The 21,138-nt window shown below is 36.7% G+C and overlaps 1 protein-coding gene across 2 annotated transcripts; it reads left to right on the top strand.

Moving 5' to 3' along the window:
* Nucleotides 1-92: 92 nt before the first annotated feature.
* Nucleotides 93-20,200, top strand: LOC109029615 (leukocyte receptor cluster member 8 homolog). 2 transcript variants are annotated; one of them, XM_019040159.2, is made up of 14 exons: nt 93-271; nt 1,523-1,628; nt 2,643-2,697; nt 3,087-3,189; nt 3,451-3,663; nt 4,500-4,860; nt 5,386-5,529; nt 6,645-6,851; nt 8,591-8,710; nt 9,387-9,660; nt 10,301-10,435; nt 11,503-11,710; nt 12,596-12,803; nt 14,746-20,200. In XM_019040159.2, the coding sequence occupies exons 2-14, from the start codon at nt 1,537-1,539 to the stop codon at nt 14,906-14,908; spliced, it is 2,283 nt and encodes a 760-aa protein (XP_018895704.2). In that variant the 5' UTR covers nt 93-271; nt 1,523-1,536; the 3' UTR covers nt 14,909-20,200. The 2 variants fall into 2 exon arrangements, with proteins under 2 accessions (XP_018895704.2, XP_018895696.2); XM_019040151.2 differs by having other exon boundaries at nt 94-271; nt 8,588-8,710.
* Nucleotides 20,201-21,138: the final 938 nt, after the last annotated feature.

Raw genomic sequence — 21,138 nt, 5'->3', positions numbered from 1 at the left:
ACTATGTGCTAAAAAATCACTTTCTATATTGAGTCATGTACAGAATAATGCTAATTTTTACAAAACTCTGGCAATCATTTTCACATCCGAGTCATTCCGAGCCGAGTGTTTCCGTCGTCGCAAGTTTTGTTTTGGTGTCAGCGCCTGTCGCTTGTCTCCTAAGTGATTAATCTTTAAATTTAAAGTTTTGAAATATCTTTACCAATTAAGTTTGTTGGATTGTTTGTTAATCGTGCGTCCTGTTAAATAATGGACACGTTTAGATAAACATGTAAGTTCTTTATTGTAAGCACTCGTACTCGTACCAAATGCCTTTTCCCAACTTTCTCTGCTTCTTTTGCACTTCAAAATGGCGGACCATTTTTGATCGACCTATGCATTACGTGTGCTTCAATTTGATTTTTTGTCTTTCTATTCCTTTTTTTCCACCTCATTACTTGATCATTTCGTCTAAGATAACTTCTCACCTCTTAGCTGTGAATATTAATTGACAATGGTCACAGCAATCCAATGCTGATTGCCAGCGAAATCATTCAGACCTTGTCGGCAATTGCCTTCGGATGACCCTGAAGATTTATCTTATATTTCCATGATCTTACTTTTACATTGCTGTTTTTAGTCCCGACTTGAATTGAACGGATTTAATCCTACTCTCATAGTAATTTCTAGGCTCCTCAGCTATTTACCCTGGAGGTATGTAGCAGGAAGGACATGAATGTAGGTCATACCTCTCACTTCTCAGTTTTCAGTTGAGGTATCATATTTGCTTGTTAAAAATTTGCATACCACCAACACCAAGGCAAGTGCTACTAAGGCCTTCAGAATTTGTTGAACGTAAGACTGTTTTCTGTTTAATGCGTAGTAGTTAGTTAAGTTTTTGGTACTTATCACCATTAACTGATGCTGCAGGCTGCTACTAGAAACTCACAACACGGCGCTTCACATTATTGAGTGTAGGTAGGGCCATTTATTGTCCTATCTTGCGGACAAAGTTTGAAATAGCCTCAAGAAATGGCCTGCCAGTAACAAATGGCAAGTCTAGGTTTTAGAATACGAAACTAGAGGTGTTATCATAGAAGTTGGCCATTGTTTACTTCCGGTTTGCAAGCGCAAACGACAAATTTAGGCCTCTGCCCAGACCGTCGCTCGCCAATATTCATCTTGAAAACACCCGTCTGATGATCGTATTGTTAAAGATCTATTCATCAATCTTGATCTGCAACTTTTATGTGGTTGTGATTTCTTTGTGGCTAAAAATTGAAGTGATACAAGGCTTTAAGGTATTTAAAAACCTATCCAAGCCTGTTTGTTCGCTTCAGCGAGAGACGGATGTTTTGATGTAGACATTAGTGATGCAAAAACGCCCACATACTGAAAGGAAACAATGGCCAACTTATTCGACGACACTTCTAGGCGAAACTTGATTTTCTTTTCAAGCTTATGCATATCTCCATTATATCCATTACATACATGTGTTTACAGTATGCAATGCTTTATTTATTTTAACATATTTTTGTTTCAGTCTTTGCAAACTTAATGACCATGAGTGATAAAAACATGAACAATATGGCTCCAAATCCATGGGCGTTTCAGATGATGGGTGGAATGTATCCGCAAATGCAATACAAGTGAGTAATTAGCCCATGTTATGAAAATAAGTACTGAGCAACCAATGTCCTTTTTGTGTCCTTTCGATTTGTTAAAGGTATAATGGTATTCATTGTGTCAAAACGTCTGCAAATTTGTTTTTCAAGCAAAACATGAACTCTGCTGTACCCTGTAGTAGCGTTGTTAACAGCGGCGTGGCATGCCTTGCGATCTATCGATATTTCCCCATTTAAAGCAGTGGTAAATGATCGATTGTTAAGGTGTTCGACCCTGTTTATCGATACTTTTCATAGGTTTAAATGGCTGATCAATCGATATATCGCAAAGCACGCCACGCCACTAGTTGTTAATGTCCATATTACAACCGCTAAGTTATCCTATGCGTTGCTGAGCTTAGCGAAAGTGTCGTTAAACGTTCATTGCAGTTCCATCTGATGACCTGGCATTTTGTAAACAAAAGCGACCATCTTGTTAGTGCTCAGCGGCGGTCCAAGGCCCGCTGGGTCGCTGACTAACTTTGCTGACAAGATGGCGGCTTTTCTTTACTAGCAAGTTTTCATCATCGCTAAGCAGATATCTAAAAATGACGGACTGACACCATTTTGTGGATTTCAATTATTAACTTTAACAATGCATATTTTAATCAACATAGGATTAGATTTTTTTTTATTTCAAATTTTTTAGCATTATTTCTTCTTTTATTTTTGTATACGCTTGAGTCTAAATCATATTTTCCCTCAATTTTTGCATTCTGTCTTATCGCAAACCGATTTTATTAAACCTTTTGCCAGTTTAATGACGTAGGAAACAACATTGATAGCACTGGATTAACGTACTGCAAAGAAAATATTTTCATTGCAGTAAAATTACATGAGACAACCCATAATGCATAACACAACACACATAACTTAATAGTAGAAATAATGTCTTCCCTGAAATTTACAAAAATCAGCAGCTTTAAGTTCATTAAATGTCAAACTTTGCATCTGCAAGCTTCTCTTTTTAATGACAGTTTCATTTTTCTACCATTTCAGCTACCCGTTCAACTTCGGAAACCGTGGACCTTTCAACCCCCAATACTTCAATCAGGTGAGTACATTGGTATTTTTTACCTATCTTAAATGACAGACATTTCCTCATAAGTAAAATCTTCATTTCATCCTGGATGCCGATTCTCAAATTTCAATTTTCTTTTTGTCTTGAGAATCAAGTGAAAGTACATAATGAACCTAAGACACAGAGGCTTTCTACAGCTTGATAATGTTACTAATTTATATTTTGTAGATCCATACTATTTCAACATTTTTACTCTGCCTTTTAATGCCAAGTTTTCCAGTCTTACGAAGTACAATAGTCATAGTATTTTCAGTTCATTATTTCTGACATGATTCCCCGCTTGTGTACCTTGTCATCCAGAAAGTGTAAGCTTATAGGACATGGCTAGAAAATAATATTAACTGAATTTTTCTTCTCTTCAGGGAATGGGTCAAAATGGCATGCCAATGATGGGAGCTCCTAATTTCCATCCTGGTGGACCAGCGGCCATGTCAGGAATTCAATTCACTGCTTTTACACCTGGAGGTAAGTTTAGCTGCAACTTTTCATAAAATTAAACGTTAGGGTGAATTTTTCAAATTCTTTAAATATGGTCTAATATGTCTTTTTTCCCAGAACTCTTTAACAAACATTTTATGTTGGGAAAATGTTGTTTCTATCTTTAAATTCCATCCATCTAGAAAATTGTGTCTCAACATTAGAAGACCCTTTTTTTTCTTCTTTTCCTTTGTTCTTTGTTAAATAGCTTTCTGCAAGATTTTCATGTTTGCTTCTTTGGATTTTCAGGTAAACTTGAATCTTTCTCTTCAATTCAGCAACAGGATAAAGGCTCAAATGAGAAAAACAAGAAAGATGATAGTAAAGAGCAACCAAGTGAGAGTAAGGAGAAAGGTGATACTTCAAACTTGCCTCCTCTACCCCCTGGACCCCCTCCGTCAGACTTTGCTAACAAACCCCCTCTTCCAAACAGTGCTCCAACTAACAATCCGTTCAAACCAAGTAAGTGTCAATCTTACATATTGCTCTTCCATATTTGCATATCTTCAATGCGAAAGATATTAAAAAATTACCGATTGCTATCATTTGCATCAAGGTCAGGTAGATGTCTCCTAGAGTGAATTTTATTGACCTATAAGTGGACCACATTTTGCAATTAGAACCTGATAGTTTTGGCTTTTAAGTAAAAGCACTTCTCTTGATAGGGAAACTAATGGAATATATGTTTTTCTAAAGTGAACCAGAAATAGTAGTTCCTTATCACAAAATGAAGTCCAATTAAAATTAGCAATAGTGTATGCTTCAATCTGCATCTACACCTCAGTAGGTATCACTAGTTCTTATTTTTTGTGTTGTACCTTTCTCTACAGTGGTATGAAAATTTGTGCCAGTTAACTTAACATTATTCAGTCCTAAATGAAACCCAAACAGTTTTGTCACCTTCTCTCGAAACTTTGGAGTGTAATAATCCCAGAACTTGTCTGAATCAATTATCTGTTGTTGATCCTCCCGATCTGCTGAACCTTTAGAAATGGTTTAGTATTATTTGAAAAAAATGGTAGCTTGATCAAATCATACTCGCAAAATCTTTAACAATTGAGAGGTCTTAGTCTTAAAACTTTTAGAATCTTAAAATTTGACGATCTGATTGAGCATATAACCAAATGTGTGTGATTTGACCATTTGATTGTAGCAGAAACCTTCTTGGATCTTCATAATTAATCAACATCATTAAAACATCATAATTAACAAAAACTTAACAAACGAAAAACCTGTTAAAATTTACTTCGAATAATTGTTCTGTGCTTTGACTAATATGCCTTATTTTTTTCTTACAGAAATGGGTCCTATTAGTTTTAACTTTGGAAAGAGACCAAATTTTAATAACATACCCAATGCCTTCAACAATCAGAACCCCCCCAATGCGAACAAAAGCTCTGGTTCCGCCAAAAAACGGAGGAAACGAGAGAAAATGAACCAAATGAAACGGAACAACCAAGATAACATGTCCTCCAACTCGACAATGCCACCTCTGCCCCCTGGGTCCCCACCAGTTCCCCCGCCCCCCTCTCCTCCCATCATAGGACCCCAAAATGAAAATAGCAAACCAATTGTGAAGAATCTTCCCCCTCCCATTGTTGGTTCTGGTACCGTACCTCCTCAACAAGAGGCCGTCCCTGAGTGGCCAGACAGCTTCAAGTTAGTATAAATTTTATTTTATTTCTGTTTAATCTACAGATAGTTTTTGAAGACATCACCGTAAAAAATAGCCTTGTCTTTTTATTTTCTCTATTATTTCAATGCTACAAACTAATCCACCAATTTTGAAAAATGATTTATCAATAGTGCCACTTTATTGGCCAAGAATTCTAAGTGATCTGCACCATGAAAATAAGTCTTTTAATTTTTTCCTCTTATCTTAAAGTATTAATTAACTTTAAACAGTCTCATTTTGTAACAGATACATATTATCCTTATCAGTTCCCTTTCCCTCAGGGTTATAACCGACACATCAATGATATGGAAACCAGTCTAGTATCCATCCAAGAACCCATATAAGCAAAGAGTCTATCATTGATCCTGCCGAACCTTAAAAATATATACTGAAGGCTTCAGAAAAATTTAATTAACCTATATTTAAAATATCTTTGGAGATTCTTTTGCTTCTGCGTTTTTAGCTTCTTTTTTTTTGGAAATTCTAATTTCTTTATTTTTTCCTATCAGATCATATGTGCGGAAGTGTTATGAAAAATGTAAAACTGTGGCAGATCGGAACAGGGTGGATATAATATTGAAGAAAAAAAGTTTGAATGCCATGAACGATGGGTCCCTTTATTTCAAAGACTGGGATAACGAACCTCTTCCATTGTAAGTGTTTGCTTGATATATTATCAGTTTTCACAGTCGCAATGAGGTTTGCTTGGTGTAGATGCCTCTTGCTCTAACCTTTCGTTGTGGAGCACTACAACTGGACCGCGTTAAACAGAAAGGAACCAATCCACATCAGCTATTGCCAAGTTTAACTGGGCAATTAATTTTTTACATGAAAACGGTTGTGCGGATTCTTGTGTAAATTTCAGTGAAAATTTTCCATGGTACGAAGCAAATTCCTTAAAATTTTCAAAGAAATCCGAACAAACGTTCTCTCGTAAAAAAATTAATTGCCCAGTTAAACTTGGCAATAGCTGATGTGGCTTGGTTCCTTTCTGTTAAACTCGGTCCAATTTTGGATGTGACCGTAAATTCTCATGCTTTGTCAAAAAATAGAGGAAAGATTCTAAATCAAGATGATTGAATTTTTCCAGTGGCGCGGCGATTAAAAATTAGCACTTAGGTGGCTTAAACTTAAACTCCATATCATGAGAACTTCACTAAGTAAATGTAACGCTCTTTAATTTATTGTTATTCTTATGCATTATAGAGGCTTCCTTATTTAGCTTTAAAAAATCTGAAGACATAGTACCCTTGCACACGCAAAATGTCCAACTTTTTTTTCTTTTGACTTGCGTAGAAAATATGTTTGATTCTAAAAAATAGTCAAACATGGGGCTTTCTGTGCTGAGCAGACCCATTCACAACAAATCTTAAGAAATATTTTGTTTGATTTTATAATTAAGAGCCTGAAATATATCTTTTCAGCATCTTCTTACACTTAGATTAAGCCTCACACTTTTTGTCCTCATTAATAGCCCAGTCAGGCCATCCTGTGTCAATACTAGGTTATATTTTTGGAAAGCATCAGTGTGCATCTATCTGAATTCCTTGCTGTTGTAGTAATAACAAGTCTAAAGCTCCTCTGGTCAACAATGTCAACCTAAAATGCCAATTTGGAGAAATCAAAAGTGACAGATTTTCCATGTCGTTCGACTGCCCAATGGGTTCCCAATTCAATAATGCTTAGAAAATGACCAATGAGTATAGATGATTAATTTTATTTCTTCTCAATGTGGTAATCAAAACTTGGTCTGCTTTTTTTTTTTCAGGTTAAGTGATGAAATCAATTATTTACCTATGAAACCCTCTTATAAGCCCAACGAAAATAATTTTAAGAAAAATAAAAACGGAATCAACTCTAGTTTAGCCAGTAGATTAGGTCCTAGAAAATTTGATAAATTTGAGAATAAAAAGAATGCTAGAAAATACTCCCCAACTAGGTCCAGAAGCCCTGTCAAGAAACGTAGATATAGGAGGTAAGTGCTGCCTTTACCAAAGTATGTTCCCTCCACTATTCCTTCTATTGTTTTTGTTTCATGATAGACTGGAAGTTCATTACCTCCATTTTTTTGACACTTCCGGGGAGAACTGTTTTTTCTTTTATGTATATTTAATACAAATCTCAGAAAGGCTGCTTTGTCGGATTTTATCTTTTTTCAAAAAATATTTGAGAGTGATTTAAAAGAGACTGCACAGCATGTAAAGGCAATCATTTCTTGCCTGTAAAATTTAATGATTTTAATTTCCTTGGCACATTCTTTTACCGACAGTTCCATTATCAGTCAATTGCACCAAACTATTGGAACGATTTCGCAGTTCACTCAATACTCGTTAATGCTTCCTAGACTTATTTCAGTATTCTCTCAAACATTTCTTTTCTTACCGTATAGCTCCGCAGATAAGACGCCCCTGCAGATAAGACGCACCCCGGATTTTGAGGGGGCAAAAAAAGAAAAAAATAAATACTCGCGTATAAGACGCGGTTTTTAATGGAAAAATGCAAAGGAGAAGAAAGAAATAACAAACAACATTCCTGGGAAAAATCTCTTGATTTCCAAATTTATTTTCTAAAATTTACATGAAAGAGGATCATTGACGGTTTCAGTCGCTCTCCGCCTCGCACTCCGTGTCATACTCATCATCGCTTGACTCGCCGGTAGCCACTGACTCAGCGTCGGAGTCGGAACTGGGATCGGCATCGGCATGCTCCCCTCCTCCAGTCACACTCGGTTGCGCAAGGTCGCTGTCGTCACGGAGATTAAAATTGCGATAACAGCGGGGATTGAGTGGGCGATTGACATGTCTTCCGCTGCGCCGCGCCAGCGCTGCATGCGGCGCGTGCCGAAAATGCAGTGAGCCATTGACCTTGTCAACAGGTGGCCACTTTCGATTGTTCGATGGCGATGAATCGAAGGAGACGCGGCCTATTTCCTGACGCTTCCCCCCACCATGGGCCAGATTCAATTCTAGCTCTGGTCAGATTGCGAGTCGAAAAAGGTGTTTACGTTCGCGGTTTTGCAAAGAAGGCATGCGTTGGGCAATTTATGCTTTGTTTGCACTCCTTCAAAAGCAAAAAAAGAGTGTCGGTTGGCAGGAATGGGTCACTATCGTTCAGTTAGACTCAGACCAGTGTGTTTATAGAGATAAGAGGATGGTACGCGTTGGGGTTGTGAGATATAGCAAGGAGGGGCCAGGGGGAACGATTATCTGCTTAGGCGCGCCTGTGAGGTATGCAATTTGCACGAGTTTCGCGTATAAGACGCACCCCCGATTTTGGGCGCTTAAAATGGGGAAAAAAGTGCGTCTTATCTGCGGAGCTATACGGTATTCTGTGCATTCAATTGTGTGTCAACTGGGTGTAATCAACTTCTATAATTTTTGCAATTTTTGTGCATGGAACTTTTCTAGTGTTGTGACATGAAGACACCTAATGGGCGAAAGTTATCTCAAACCGATTTCTTTTCAAGACAGATTTTCTTTTTCTTTTTTTTGTCTTAACATGAAATGTAAAATTAACCCCATGTGACTATGTTTGACTCTTTACAGTTCACTAAAATAGGTGTTTATCAGTTAGACTTTTAGGAGAGACTCTTTGTAGAGCTAGCGTTATTCAGAGAAATACGTTTTTTGCTCTCAGAAAATCGTATTGCTACTGAATTTCACCTTCTTTTCCAGCATATTGTACAATTATGGTTTTTTTAAAATTTTTCAGTAGTAGTAGTAGTGACAGAAGTGACAACAGGAGTGAAAGTGAGGAAGAGTTTAGATCGTCAAAAGGAGATAAAGGAACCCATCGGCGAAATGAAAAAGGAGGAAAGTCCCTTGCAAAGTCGAAGTAAGTTTCACCTTCTACTCCTTAAGTTTCTTCAGTGATAAGGTTGATTGAAGGGAGGTTATTACATTCGCCCATTTGTACGCCATATTGATGACGTACTTGTGGGAACTCTAGTGGCATGAAGTTTGAATCGATGTGTCTAAAGCAGACTGAGCGCAAGTGAACACGTGCTTACCGCATGCCCCCTGTTCCATGGACCATCTGCTTTTGTTGACCTAACCTCAAAACAAGTAGTTTGAGCAGCCAGATTGTTTTCCTGCAAGTAAGCCATCAATATGTCCGGATGTACCAACCACCAGTCAATCAACCTTGCTTTAGTAGGGTACACAAAAGAGTGCGTGCAACAGAGAAAATCCAGTATTCCCAGGTCCTAACTTCATGCGAAAATTCGAAAGTGTAATGAAAAGCACCGAAAAAGTATGGAAAATAAGCGTATCTCATGATGTGCCAAGGCACTTTACAGCAATGAGAAACATGATACAATCAGCTTCTCTATTTAAAGTACCAAACCTAGTATTTCAGCTAGTCTCAAAGAAACATGCTTTCCGAACAATACAACAAATTTAAAGCCTGACAAGTCTATTTATGCAGTGAGAGAGTCCTGCAAAGAGTCAACTTATTTTTTCTTTCTTCCTTGTCTTTACATTATGTTAAACTTTTTTCTCCTTTTCTGCAGGTTTTATACCCAAATGGGTGCTGCAAGCGTCCCTGTAGATGAAGAGCTGCTAACTAAGCGTGCTGCTAGGTTTGGGCATGCCAACAAACAGTCTCCATACTCAAAAGGCCGCAAGAGCCGCTTAGAAAGCAGTATTCTCTCTCCATCTCTCTCGTCTTCCATCAATTCTAGTCTTTTGTTCGAGGATACCTCCGGTGATATCAGCATACCGCTGGAAAAACATGTTGTTGGCACGTGTCAGAACATTGAAAAACCTTACCTCCGGTTAACTGCGGTAAGTTCTGCCTAAGTCTGTCATAGATTAGATAATAGCAGGACCAATGAATGAAGTACATAATCGATTGCCTTTACATTTTTAAATTGCTTTTTTTCAGTGTCAAATTCAAAATTATCAATGCTCAAATTTTTCCAAACCTTCTACCAACCCACAGACATTCACTAACTAGCCTGTTTATCCAACTCTGAAGTCTGTGAGTTTGCAAGCTCGTTTGTCTATATTATCATGTGCCTCTCCCAGAGCCTATATTGAATCTATTTCATTGTTAGCAAAAACGGGGGTTAAATGCGTTGGTCAGTAGACACAGGTTGGTGACTAGCCGTGGTAACAACAAAATTATCGAGGGAGTCCTTTTTTTTCAGTCTAATGCCACCAACATTTTGCCCACACATTAAGGGAAAAATAACAGGTTAATGTCTTGCAATACAAGAAGTCCTCAAAACTGGATTTCCAATGTAAGATTTTTGTCACAGTTTTATATGCTCTTTCTCTTCAAAACATTTTACGGAGAGGATATCTGCAAGGGATTAGAATGTATCATAAGTTCTCTTACCGTGGCTTTTCTCGAACTGTCACAATAAGGTTATGAAATAAACTTGTGAAATTTTTCTAGCCTTTATTTTTATTTTTTCTTCAGCAACCGGAAGCTTGCGCTGTTCGACCTGCCGATGTTCTTTCAAAATCTTTAGAAAATGTAAAAGACAAATGGAAAACGCAGCAAGACTATCATTATGCCTGTGAACAATTGAAATCCATCAGACAAGACTTAACTGTGAGTACCACTCTAGATTTTAATTTCTTCTCTAGAAGAGAGTTTTCATCCGAGAAGTTACTGTATTTCAGAAACTTTGCTTGCTTGAAAATATGTTCAAAGTATATTGTTACCCCAGTGATGCCGATGTAAGTCACTTATCGTAGGCTAATTATTTTGAAGGTCCATTGCCTCTAGAATAAATTCTGTTTTTGGTTTCTCCTTAACATGATAGAACATTCAAGGTAACACCTATCACTATAAATTAACATCAGACTAGAAGCAGCTGCGATGAGTGCAAGGAAGTATGAGGTAAAATGTGCGACCATGATTACTTGGTGTGCAGTATTTTAGGTCTTCATGTGCTCTGTCGTTGGAGTCAGGGAGACTGTTTGTGCGAGTTGTGTGAAATAAGTATAAGTGTAACTGTTCTCTATGCAACAGTGTCTTTTCTAATGGTACCTTAACTTTAGTGTATCTTCTAATGGAAGTACACATTTGTTTGTCATGAGTGTTAAATGTATTAAAGTTGGACTCAAACTGAGAAATTTATTTTGCAAATTGTGGTGGACTTCCCTTCTGGAAGTATAAAGGAATAAATTAAATGTACCAACATTCTCAGTTGTTTGTAATTGAGAATCATAACGCTGACTACCATGGTACCATTTCTCAAGCATACCAGAAGTCCAAGCACCTAATGTAGCGTCTAGGGTTGCTCATCAAAAATGTAATGCTAAATGTTAAAATTTTGGACCCTCAGGGCCTGACGCTCTTGTGGTTTAGATCCCTACCCTTTAAGATGTAAAAACAAAATTGCATATGTTCTCCTCAACCATCATCCTCCCCTAGAGCGTTACGTATTTTGTGAAAGCTGTTTAGTTCACCTCAACGCATTGAAATTAACATTTTTTGTGTAGTATTGCTAACAGTGAGAAATATTTTTTCCAGTTCTGGTTTTTTTTCCAGTTCTGGTTTTTTGACCCATGCAAGAAACTTCACTGCTCAGTTCAAACATAATGGCTGTGAACTTATCTAAAATCCTATCTGTGCTTGTTGCTCGACCTCAATTTTTTCCCCATTATTTGCAGGTTCAAGGCATTAGAGATGAATTTACGGTGAAAGTGTACGAAATGCATGCCCGCATAGCTCTAGAGAAAGGTGATCATGCTGAGTTCAACCAGTGCCAATCGCAACTTAAGTTGCTCTATTCAGAAGTCTCCGATGATATAGCTGTAAATAAAAGAGAATTTACAGCCTATAGGATACTCTATTACATTTTCACTAAAGAATTTATGGGTAAGTCCACCCTTTTATCTTATCTCTTAGTAAGTAGTAGTAGTAAAGTAAGTAAGTATATCACTTACTTTATGCAAGTTTTAAAATGAATCTTATGATTTCGAGGGATCTTTTCACTGATTTAGGTTAAGTATTACCCCTTAGGCGAAACTGAGCACAAGTTACAAGTTAAACTTTTTTTACCAATTTTCAAGTTGCCCATGGGGCTAATCTCAAGCTTATTACCCCAGCCCAGGTTACCATTGCCTGAGAGCTCAAGTCGCCTAGCCGGGAATCGAGCCCGGGACCTTTTGGTCACAGGCCCACCACACAATGCTACAACAATGCTACAACCACCACACCACAGGAAGCCAGCAAGTACTAAGTACAAGTTACCTAGCAGCAAATTTTAAGCTTGCTCATTCACTTTTCATTCCCTTAAACATTTCTAAAAAAAAAAAAATCCCTAAGTCTTTTGATAACTCATTTTAAAAAGACATTGAGTTTTTAAACTAAAATTATAATAGGTAGCTTTAATGGTTTATATTCCTTTAACCCCCCCCCCCTTCCTCCAAAAATTTTCTCTCATAACTCCCTCACTTTTTTTTAAAAAAAAAAAAAAAAAAAAACCTGACTCCCAAAAAGAACCTTTTGTATGGAAAGAGGGCATGAAACTGGCCTATTGCCAGAATATCACATCATATGTGTTCCTTAAACTTGAACATGGAACATGTTTTATCATTACAGAATTATATTGATTTAAATTTAATCAGGTTTAAATCGGCAACGCTTTGAAACTTCCAACATGTTTCTCTTAAAACATTATTTTTCACCTACATACCATCTTGCATCCATTTTATTACTCCGTGACTAATGAAAGTTTTGTATTTTATCTCTCTGTTATAGACTTGACAACGCAGATTTCCCTTCTGACACCAGAAGATAAGGTAGATGAGTGCATTAGTTTCTCTCTTAAGGTTCAGTCTTCCTGGTGGCTGGGCAATTACCACCGATTGTTCAAACTCTACCGATCAGCCCCTAAAATGACTTCGTACCTCATGGACTGGTTCTTGCTGCGAGAGCGCAAGCAAGCCATCAAAGCTATCGTCAAGTCGTATGTATATGCATTAGCACCTCTCCTATTTCTCTTTTATCTTTCATTTTCTGTTTTCTTTGGTCTGTCCCTTGATTCTCCTCCTTGTACAACTGGTGCTGCTTGTGAAAGTTAGTTCTCCTCAGTATTCAAAAACACGTACAATGGCAGTAAGAGGTCATCGTCAAATGGTGCTGAAAGTTTTTAACTGTCGCTTTTTTTAGCCTAATCTTTCCTTCCACCATGAGCGCAAGTATGTTGTTGATTTAAATTTTTCCTTTGCCTCTCATTTGTCCTGAATTTTACCTCCAATTGTATTCTTCTTGTTTGAGAGTTAATCACTACTTTTTAAGCAAGAGCTGCTCTTTATTTTCCTGGGCTAATCTTCATTTATTTTTTCAAGCTATTCTCAGCAATGCTTTGTGTCTCCCTTAATTTTGTTTCTCTAATGAACCTTGTCTGGTAGAAATTATCATCTAATCGCTTCTTTATCATTGAATGATTCGCATGGTTACCCCATGGATATTCTCACTTAGTTAAGGTTCTCTAGTTATTCATCTTATTCAAAGTGCTTCATTATACTTGACCTGTCAGGTTCGTTTCCATCAGTCCATCATCTTTCTTTTAAACCTAAACTAACCAGCATCATCATTAAAATTTCTGAAGTCCCTTCTCGATAAGGTTCCTGTACATGCCTTTTAGTTTACCATTCTTACTTACCCAGTCTTTGCTGTTTAAAATTTTCACTATGCACTAAGCTTGATTGATAATAGATGTTAGTGTACATTTCATTCATCAATTTGGGAACCTACTTTGTCTATTTCTTTGTCCAGTCTTAAACAACGAGGCTATCAGAAAGAGGAATCTCTATACTTGCCACCTTGTTCTAAGCATGTAGGATCTGCTCCTTCCCCCCCTCCCCTCCCCCCACGGTATGCATTGTGGTCCTCTCTTCTAACATTGTTGATCCTGACTTGAAACATCTTATGGACTGAGAAAGCGCATGATAGGTTTTAAAATTGCACTAATCATTCACTATTATTGACGTATTGCACCATGCTGACAATGTGAATCAACCGGTGAGTTGATTTATCATTGACATTGAATTTCAAAGAAGGACTACTTTAAAATGCTCTCAAAAAGTAATTTAAAACTTCTTTCATTATGAGTGTGGTTAAAACGCAGGGAATGCCTGCCATGAAGATTGATTGTAAAGATGTAATTCGCAAACAGCCTCAAGTATGATAGGAAAAGTGCCACTTTGGCATCACTGAGCGCCCGCGAATGCTGTGAAATTGATGTATATGTATGTATGCATACATAATGGCTCGATTGAACCTATACCAGTTCATTCGATCAATTTCAGTCGTGTCTCTAGAATGCAATACTTGAACTTTCTCTTTGTTTCTCCTCTCTTTTCCCTTTTCTATCCTTTCTCCTCTCCCTTAACATCATGCTTGTTTTGATTTGTGAGTGTGCGTTCGTTTTTGTACATTTTTTTGCATGGGTGTGAGGATCTGTATTCTTTGTCGTGTGGAAGTCAATTCCAATGATTCATAATTTCCTCAGAAACAAAGGATATCAAGTGCTGCAGCTTACGAATATTTTCACCCTGATACAAGTGCAGTTTCAGGAAGGTTGTACCTTAAAAGGAGATGAATTGTTAAGGGTTTATTAAAACCAGTATGAATTGGTTAGAAACAAAATTAGGAGAGCTTGATTTTAAAGATAAATGAGCCTCCTTCATCTCAAATCAAGAAATTCAAGTCTGGGTAAAATCAGTTGCTGAAAAACTTTTCCTTCATAACATTACATATGTAACCTTTATTCTGTTATTCTTTAAAGCTGCTGCACTGAAAGTTCTGGCGTAATAGAAAATGTCTGGTTTTAGATATACCTTGTTTTGTATCAAAGCAATTTGTACTCAATTAATTTTATGTTTTGTTTTTGTGCCTCATTTTAGCTACCGGCAAGTGCTGCCTGTGAGTTTTGTCCATCAAGAGTTAGCGTTTGATGCCGAAAAAGATTGTCTAGAATTTTTAAGGTTGCTTAACATAATTATCATCGAAGAAGAAGAACTTAAGATCGATTGCAAAGCAAGCAGTGCGGCGATGGCAAGCTCGTAGGTCCTCCGAGGCGGAAATCACGCGCTGAAATGTGCGAAGTCGATCACTTGTGGCTTTTTTACCGCGAATATTAAGCTCGTTTATCCCGGCCAAATTTACGGATCGTTTTATTTCTGTTTTTAACCTAGCAGCATCTCGAAGCTGTGCATTTTCACCATTCATTTCATCATATTTGCCAGTGACGTGTGGACTAATAATTTCGGACTCGTTATAATTTAGTTCTCTCACAAACTATTAGAACAATTTTTTAATTTACCTACTTATTCCTTGAATTTTCAATTTTTCTTCAGCAGTCATAACGCAATTTAATATTTTCCATAGGAATTGGACTGTTAAAAATTGTCCCCCCTGGTGCCTTTATGAACAGTGCTGTTCCCCAATCACCCTCTTTTTTTGAGAGTTCAGTGTGGTCCCTTTTTTGCTTACAAAATTTCCTTTTACTTTCTTAACAGTATTGCTCGCCCCGATGAAGGAATTTTAATTTTTCAGTGATACCTCTGAATTAGGATTCAAGGTTATTTTCTTTATTTTCCTTCTGGAAGCCTCAAAGGAATTTCATTTGCCTCTATCTCGATATTTTTTAAAGTTTGATCAGTTCCATCCAAGCATCACACCGTGAAGAACCCTTCATCAGAACTATCACCTGTACCTGTTGCGCATTCTAGCTAGATTTTAACGATTTTGAAGAATACTCAAAGCAGAAATTCAGCAGAATCTTGCTACTCAGTTGAACTTGGCTGCAACTTTGCCAGCAAGAGATCTGGGGAAAGAAACAGAAAGACTTGAATTGAGATTTTTAGTATAATTCTTTTTTATTTCGAATGCTCGTGATGTTTAAGATATCACAGCAAGAGAGCCAATGACAGAAATAAGTGCTACTAATGAGGAGATTTTTTATTTTTTTAACATCAGTCACTTATCTCGAATATTGAAGTCTACAATAAGCGTTTGAAAATAGCCGATGCTGCATTTAACATGGTGGACGAAATATGCACTTTAATTCTGAATTTCTAGAGTGCACAAATAAAAAAATTCTAAAGCCAAGATTGGCGCAAATTATGCATGAACAAGTATATTTAAGCATGAATTATGACATGAATGCCCAGTTGTGTGAACGAAAAGTGAGTATCCGAAAGAATAGAACCACCAATAGATTAATGCCTGAGCTAATAGCAAAGAATTTCTGAAATCACAACCTCCTTGGAACAAACATATTTGCATGAAGAAGGAAGGATGAGAATATTTAGTGCTGTATCATATGATATCGAACAACTGTAACCTTTGTCTACATGAGATAGACACTTTAAGATAGAACAGTCGAGACCTCCTATGAATTTTTTCAAGAATTTTTTTACAATTCTAAGATTTATCTGTCACTTTTTTTTTTTGAAGAAAGTCCCAGAACAATTTTCCAATGATTGAGAACCTTCAGGAGAATTGTCGTTTGCCTTTTATAAACTTCCAACCACGTCAGAAATAAGTTTTTAAGATTTTACAATGTAACAAGTCTTATGTTGAATCACCTGGTGAGGTGAACTGGCAGAAAAACTCAACACAGTCATTAAATTGCTATAGATGAAGACTGCCCGTACATGAAATGAAGATGTTGTTTCAAGTGAAGGCCTGTATCAAGAAGAACTCCAACCAGGGACAGAAGCCAAGCAGTCATCTAGCCTAGAATAAAAGCAACATGGTCCATAATTGGATGTGCCAGCATCGCTCCTCTCAACAAGTCAACACCTCAACGCCATCATCAAACATCAGCTGTACCAAGAAGCATCCATCATCATCATCGTCATCAGCATCATCATCATCATCAGCTTCATATCCAACTGAATGAAGAAAGTGAGTCCCTAACATGTTTGGATAAGCAGCCACAAGAAAATGAAAGAAGATCTCAGAGGAATGATGAGAAATACAAGACCGTATCCGCCATATTCCTCACCAGCAAATAGAAGAGAGCTCTTAGAGTGCTCATTTCTCAAAAAAATACTAAATCAAGCAGTATGTCAATCCATTGTCTATTAATTTCTCCTGCAAAACAAAGGGTATCTCTAAAAAGCTGATCAAAGAATTCGCTATTCTCCTTCTGACTGAGCGCACAGCTCTCGCCAATCAGGGAGAGCATTGCCTCTCTCTCATCGGTAAAAGCTGATTTTGTACCCAGTCAATGGAGGTGATAAAACTCAGATCGAAGCCAAGAAAAAGGTTTACAACTTTAAGTGTCTAGTTGAATGTGATTATTAGTCAGATGCTTGTCCAAGCAGTTAGTGGAAACAATAATTCAACTGAAAACTAACTTTCCATAATTGCATTGAAAGAAAGAAGAAATGAAGAACTAAGGCTCTGATGCCAATTCTAACATCTAAATTAACCAAATCACTGATTCCAGATGCCACAGCTGAAAAACGGTCAAAATGATCGGAAGTATCAACTAACCTGAGCGGCATTCGCATTCGTATGTGCCAAAATGTTGAAGTTGAGAAAACTATACTCCCAAGAGTAACACTGCTTGTAATTAGTTAATGGTGTTCTGGTGTTAATTCAGTTTCAGAATGACAATTGTTAGTGAGAGAAACTGCTTGATCATCAGCTCTAGTTTTTTAAAACTTGTGGTCAATGAGAAACATGTTCACACTGAAGAATTCAGATGAAGGAACCTCATTACACTTGACTTTGAACATCCGATCGAAGACACGAGATGCAAAGATTGCAACAGTAAAGAACGAAGCACATAGAGAAGGAAGAAGAGAAGAAACATCATTCATCATCACAGTAATAATAATCCTACATCCAAGAACTAGCAACCTTTTAGTGTTGGGCTGAACGATTTCAACCACGTTTTTCCGTTCGTTCGTATCGGTTAACATCAAATTTGCTCGAGTTAAGCTGCAGCGCGTCTGGCTTCGTTTCGCCATCATAAGTTTTTCGTGTGTGGTGTCTGGGGAAGGTGGGCAATTAATTTTTAATCTTGTTTTCAAGTCCTCCCTCCTGCCTATAACTTTCCTTATCCTTTTCATTTTAATCCCTACCTTTCCTTATCAGCCCTTACCGCAGCTTAATTCCTCTTCTCCAAGTATTTTTCAGTCTTTCTCTAGCTCAGAAGATTTCAGCTCTGGTGGTCCTCTCATTTTTGGAGCATGCGGTCTCGGAAGATGTCTCAGCGCTCAAACATATGGGTTTAGGGATGTATCGTGTTTCTGCTGCTGGTTTGCCTGCAACTCCATTCTACCGTTGTCAACCGTTGCTGATGATGAAAGTTCCTCGCTCAAGGTGACGTCATTTTTCTTTCTTGACCTTCCGTTAATGTTGGAGAATTATAAAAAGTTTACTGAAACTAAACTTTCTGTTGTATGACATCATGTACCTTTTTACCTAAATCTGTGTCTCATGCACACCAATAAACGCATAGCGCAGAACTTTTGTACTCATATCTCTGCCCTGTGAAAATTTGTTTGAGATAAAATCAGGATTATCTGCTGAAAATCCACTGTGTGTATAATCTTGTGTGAATTTACACTGTTTCAGCTCCATTTACCCCCTTTACCTTATTTAATCACAGATTTTTTTGTTGGCTTAGATCTATGCATCTGAAACTGTAAGAAAAAATAATTTGATCATGATGCAACCAGACTCATTCACCACCCTACATCTGGTGCAAGTCTAGTGTCGCATTAAAGCCAAGTATAATTTATCAAATCCTTTATAATTTTCTCTGAATTACGAAGAAAAATTATATATCCTCATCCTTCATTGACTTAGCATCACTTTTTTTTGCACGCTTGATGAGATTAGCCTCAAATATTGAGTCATTATTAGAATGGTTTTCACTAATGACTGTTCTCCCATTTTTTATTCATCATGAGTTTGACGACAAGCTGGCAAAAAAAGAAATGATTTCTGGTTGTCTGTAATTTGTATCTCACCAAATTTTTATTTTATTATGCTTCTTGATTATATGAGTCTCCTCAGTACAATAAATCACTCATCTGACTTTCGCTCTCTTAGTTTTGAATATAATGTAAAAATATAATGAAAAAAAGAAAATTTGTGATCCCCAGTCTCCCAGATGGCTTAAAGTAACCCCTACAAATCCCAAAACAGCATATGCATGATGTCACATAGCAGTAGATATGTATGTATTTCTTGCACCTGTGATGCTGTCGCTGACACGTGCTTGGAAAAGAAATGGTCATAAATTGAAAGTTAAGAGGGATCTTACTCCGTTTATGGTCTTTCTATTTTGTTTTTTAGGAATTTCACTCCCAAATTTTGTCAGTAATAAAAAGAAAATTCTTAAAAACTCAATTACAGGAACTATACAAATATCTGAGAAGTTAATTGGAATTGATTACAACACTAATTAACCTATATAGAAATTACCTTTAGTATTCAATATCAGAAAGCTCCTGTTGGAACCCTGCAGCCTTCTTGATCATCCTTTCTCTATTTAAATTTGGAGCCGACCCTTCCGTAATTTTGTCATCCATACCATCACTACTTTTCACTGACAATTTCCTCATTCCTCTTCATTTCTAGGATGTATATCTATGTCATTGATTCCTAAGAGAGACGTTCCTCTCCGAAGTTTTTTTTTCCTATTGTTTTTTCATGATTTTATCAAAGTCATAAATTACAAACTGAAATATTGAACTTCATCTCCCACTAAGTATTTCTTTTATTCATGCATATGATCAATTTCCAAGGAATTGTTCTTATGCTCCAGGTGTGAGATAAACTTTTAGAAAAGTTGAAAAGACCTATTAGTACCAACTTTTTTCAGCAGTGAATTACTTTAAAATGTCTTGCTTTTAAACTGAGCCTCAAAAATGAGTGTTCACAGTCTTTTATATATTTCATGAACCATAGTTTTATGTTTGATCAGTTGAAAATTAGTTTCATCCGCCAAGGTGCGGATGGCCCCTGTTATTGGCTCAAATGACAACTTCCCATTCATTCAAAGACAAGCACCAGTTTTTTTCGAAGTATGAATGGTGAAATTCGACTTGTAAACATCATCATAAAATGACAATTAGGTTTACAACCGAAATTTCTGTTAAGTTATTTTTGTATAGTAGTTCGTCTCACTGTTTGCATGAACTTTTTATATCTACTGATGTATATCACTCAAGTTATTTATTATTTTTTGTTATTGTGCGAAAAGTTTTCTTTTGTTTTAGATTTATAAAGAAGTACATATTTCTGTATGGATAAAATGGCTGTGTAATAATGAACCCTTTGTACAGGATATTAACTGCAGAAGAAGATTAAATAAATGGGTTATCCCGTTAACATTGTTTTCATTTTTATTCAGAATTAAAGTCCTGTGGTAACTGACATTAATATTGCCTAGGATCCAGTTTTAGTCAAATTCATGTGCAATTCAGGGGAAAAGTGCTCTTGGATTCCAGAATTTCTTGAGTCTCCTATTTTTTCAAAGTTTTGCATTTGATACTTCCTGATTTTTGAAGAATGTACAGCAATGCACAATGCTTTTCATGATGAATTCAAAAAGAATAAAAAAAAATCATGAACATGGGGGTAGAAAATTCATTTCGGGGTTTTGCTTGTTTTGGAATATAAGAAGATATTAGCAGAGGAAGAGCTTTTTTTCCTATTATTAAATTGAATTGAGTGTTTTTGACTTCAGCTTATTGAGAAGAATTTATGAAAATATTGACACCAAAAGCTTGGATCAAAAAATCGAAATTTCTGTGGCAAATAAAATGTTAAGCACAAAAATTTCCAGACTTCATGACGTATGAAAAGCTTGCCATCTTGGCAATACTTTGATTTTGTCAAAAATCTGAGCCAATCTTAAATTTTTGGCCAAACAAACTCTTTGCCCCTGTAGGTACGTAATTCCGTACCAATGGTCAAGGAACAGTACTGCCCAGTTGCAAACTGAGGATTTTGCAAGATGAAGAAAAAACTTTGTCATTTTTGTAATGTTGAGGTTAGATTTGCGATTTTTTTTATATTGAACAGCATACAGTGCAGCTTCATTACAAAGCTCCCCTGCAGAATTGATAAAAACTATTAACAATAACTTGCATATTTTATACTACCGTTTACAGCAATGTTGCCAACTCATTTTTGCCAAAATTGTCAGTTAGGTGCTATTGTTCCTTGGCCTCGATGTAATATTTTTCAATTGAAATATTTGCATTTTAAATTAAGGAATGGAATTAAGTAATTGAAATTAATAGGATGCGTCTTTGAAAATAGTT

The sequence above is a fragment of the Bemisia tabaci genome, chromosome 2, assembly GCF_918797505.1.
Source record: "Bemisia tabaci chromosome 2, PGI_BMITA_v3".
Classification (NCBI taxonomy): Eukaryota; Metazoa; Arthropoda; class Insecta; order Hemiptera; family Aleyrodidae; genus Bemisia; species Bemisia tabaci.
This window is presented reverse-complemented; position numbering and strand designations above follow the sequence as displayed.